A 2786-nucleotide genomic window follows, 5' to 3' on the forward strand; every position below is an offset into this window, starting at 1 on the left:
GTTTGTTGAGACTGAATCAGAAGTCAAGGAATCCTCTCGTTCACTCTGATTGGTTGATCATTTTGTAACCATGATGGCATCAGGAAGCGTACCGCAAATTCTATGTAGTGTTTCTTAGTGGTCATTAAGTAAACTAAGGACCACATGGCTGTTTTTCAACACAACTCGTATACAGTCACATGACGCGCAGGTTGTTCCATAAGAGTTAAGAACCTTTTACACTTATATTGCATAAGTACATTATATTCTAAGCTTAACTGCTTCTGCTGAGTTTTTATTTCTGAGATGGATCTGTTCCTAAGAATAAAATAAAGGAAACAAAAGTTAGGATATTTCTCATTCTGACATTATTACCTGTTCTTTATTATATATATATATATTTTTTCCCAACTCATAAGTTAGTTCTTGTAGTGTTGCAAAAATTTTGCCAGATGCGTTTTGTTGTGAAAATGATGCGTTTTTTTGAAATCACACACCGACGCAGACTCTTATGACTCTTAATTTATTGCTCGTTTCGACAGCTTTGAGCTCTCCATTTCAACTGTACAAAATGTTAACAGTCAGTTGGCGTTCAGATCTTCTTGCTGATTCTCTTCAGGACCACAGTCCCAGCGGTGGAGGTCTGCAACACAGAGAAGAAGGCATAAATGATCCTGTTCCAACAGCTGATTGCAAAAAATCCCATCAAAATGCACGGCGTAAAGAAAATACCCATAATTTATTGCAGTTATCGCAGTAATTATAATGTGCATTTCTGCAATATCCCCTTCTCAAGTTCACTTAATACCATTATTGCATGAAAACAAGAAGTGTAAAAAGAGAGCTGTTTCCCATTAACACAGGTGGAAAGGTTAACGGCGAGACTAAATTGCTTGTTAAGGTTGCATTTGGCGACGTTGCCACACATCTCGGTTTTCTCGTTAGCTTGAGCCGCTTCCCAAGCTGCAGCCCCGTATAACTTTTCACGACTCTAATGGTCCCCGCGGGGAGCCGAGTGTAATAACGGCTGTCATTGCATAACTCTCTCCGCGTTAAAAGCCTGAGGGAGTGTGTTTACCTCGGTGAGCTTGTCCCCGGTGACCTCATTGACTTGGTGGTAGTTGGGGAAGCTCACGGTCAGCTTGCCTCCCTCCATGTTCACGGTGGCCTGGAAACACAGAGAGGACGACAGCGATGGGTGAGGCAACCGTTCAAACACCGGACAGGCATTGTCAACCTTTAAGGCTATCTAAGGGTTGGCAAGTCATTGCCCTTAACCCTTTGGTCCACTTGTTCAACACCATACACTTTCCAATCGCATTCAGACATCCGTAGACGTCTTGTCAGACAGAAGAGAACATTGTCTTTCCTACATCTGTCCAATATTCCGGAAATGTCCTTTTCCTACCTTGAAGCTCTTTCCTCCGATGGTCTGCATGTCGCACTCCTTGCCAATGGTAAAGTTGTTGGTGACCTTGGCGTTGGAAGGGTAATGCTGCGTCCAGGTGAAGTCATTCCCGCTCTGGACGACCTCCGTGACCGTCTTGTAGTCGCGGCCCTTCTGGATGATGTCGTCGGGGATACCTGAAGCAGCGTAGATAAGGAGAAACGTGAGCTCATCAAGAGAGAAATAAAGAACAAATCTGAAAAAGAATCTGCTGCTTTCACTCTTACCAACCAACTTGCAAAATGCATCGTATCCCTCCTGGGACTCAAGTTCCCATTTTCCGGAGAAGGCCATTTTCTGGTGGTGTCGGTTGTTTTTTCGGAGAGGCGAGAGAAGAGATGCTGAGGCAAGCTGAGAGAGGTTGCGAGGTACTGGGACCCGGGGGCCGAGCTACCTTTTTATACAGTCAAAGCCTCTAGCCACCTCCTTCCTCTGCATGTGATCACACGAGAGGGCAATAATAACCGAAGATGATGAGTACAACGAGCTACGAGGGAGAGGGCAATAAACTCCCTAAATGGTCGTTTGTGGAGTTCACAGGCAGTGAGTAAAACGCTGACGGCTCACCGGGGTAATCCGTTAAATCACCTTGCGGCCAGTGAACTCTCCTGCAATTGTTTTATGGTCATAACCTTCGGTTTTACTAGGGCTGATTGCAAAAGAATCAAACCCAAAGTTTTGTTTTAAAACTCTAACCTTCTATTTGCATTTGTTATCTGGGTGGAGGAAATGGCTCGTAATAAGATAATCAAGTTCTTATTCAAGGTTTTTATTCATGGCCTGGACCTGAAAAAGCTCAGGAGGAATATGATTGGAGTCATTTTAGCGGGCATTCATTTGTCAAAGGGGATACATAATTATCTTGTTAGTAGGTAGAAAAGCTGAGCAAAAGCACTTATGCAAAGCTTGATTATGAACTGTGCTTTTGTTCTCTCCGTGCTCCTTTCTCCTTCCTCTGTTGATCACTCGTAAAATAATGCACGGTAATCAAAAATGTATTTAATGCAGTTGTGCAATTTTGCGGAGAGGCCCTTGAATAAATAACTAGGGTTTAATGCCACGGGTTGTTGAAACATTCAAATTCGATAGGACCAAAGTTTTTGCCATTTAACCATCTATACTCACTAAATTCTCATCAACCTCAGCGTCTCTGAAAACAAAATTAAAATAAAATTGCCAATGACTCCATAAGATGTCTTTGAGATTGATTCACCAATGTCTCGATCACCCGAACCGCGCGCATTATACAGGGAGGGAAAAATTTCTTCATTGTAACAATTACACATTTATAAAGCAAACGTCATGACGGGCATAAACAAGACGGGAAAGAAAGGTTCTTCCAACAATGGCGAAAATCTGC

At 42.9% G+C, this 2786-nt stretch overlaps 1 protein-coding gene across 1 annotated transcript; it reads right to left on the reverse strand.

Annotated features, from left to right (window-relative positions):
* Positions 1 to 486: 486 nt before the first annotated feature.
* On the reverse strand, positions 487 to 1817 carry fabp6 (fatty acid binding protein 6, ileal (gastrotropin)). The gene is made up of 4 exons (XM_032564783.1): positions 1654 to 1817; positions 1388 to 1563; positions 1058 to 1147; positions 487 to 622 (listed from the first exon to the last, which is right to left on the reverse strand). Exons 1-4 carry the CDS (start codon positions 1718 to 1720, stop codon positions 572 to 574), a joined length of 384 nt encoding a protein of 127 aa, XP_032420674.1. The 5' UTR covers positions 1721 to 1817; the 3' UTR covers positions 487 to 571.
* Between the last annotated feature and the right edge of the window lie 969 nt (positions 1818 to 2786).

The sequence above is a fragment of the Xiphophorus hellerii genome, chromosome 6 (genome assembly GCF_003331165.1).
Source record: "Xiphophorus hellerii strain 12219 chromosome 6, Xiphophorus_hellerii-4.1, whole genome shotgun sequence".
Classification (NCBI taxonomy): domain Eukaryota; kingdom Metazoa; phylum Chordata; class Actinopteri; order Cyprinodontiformes; family Poeciliidae; genus Xiphophorus; species Xiphophorus hellerii.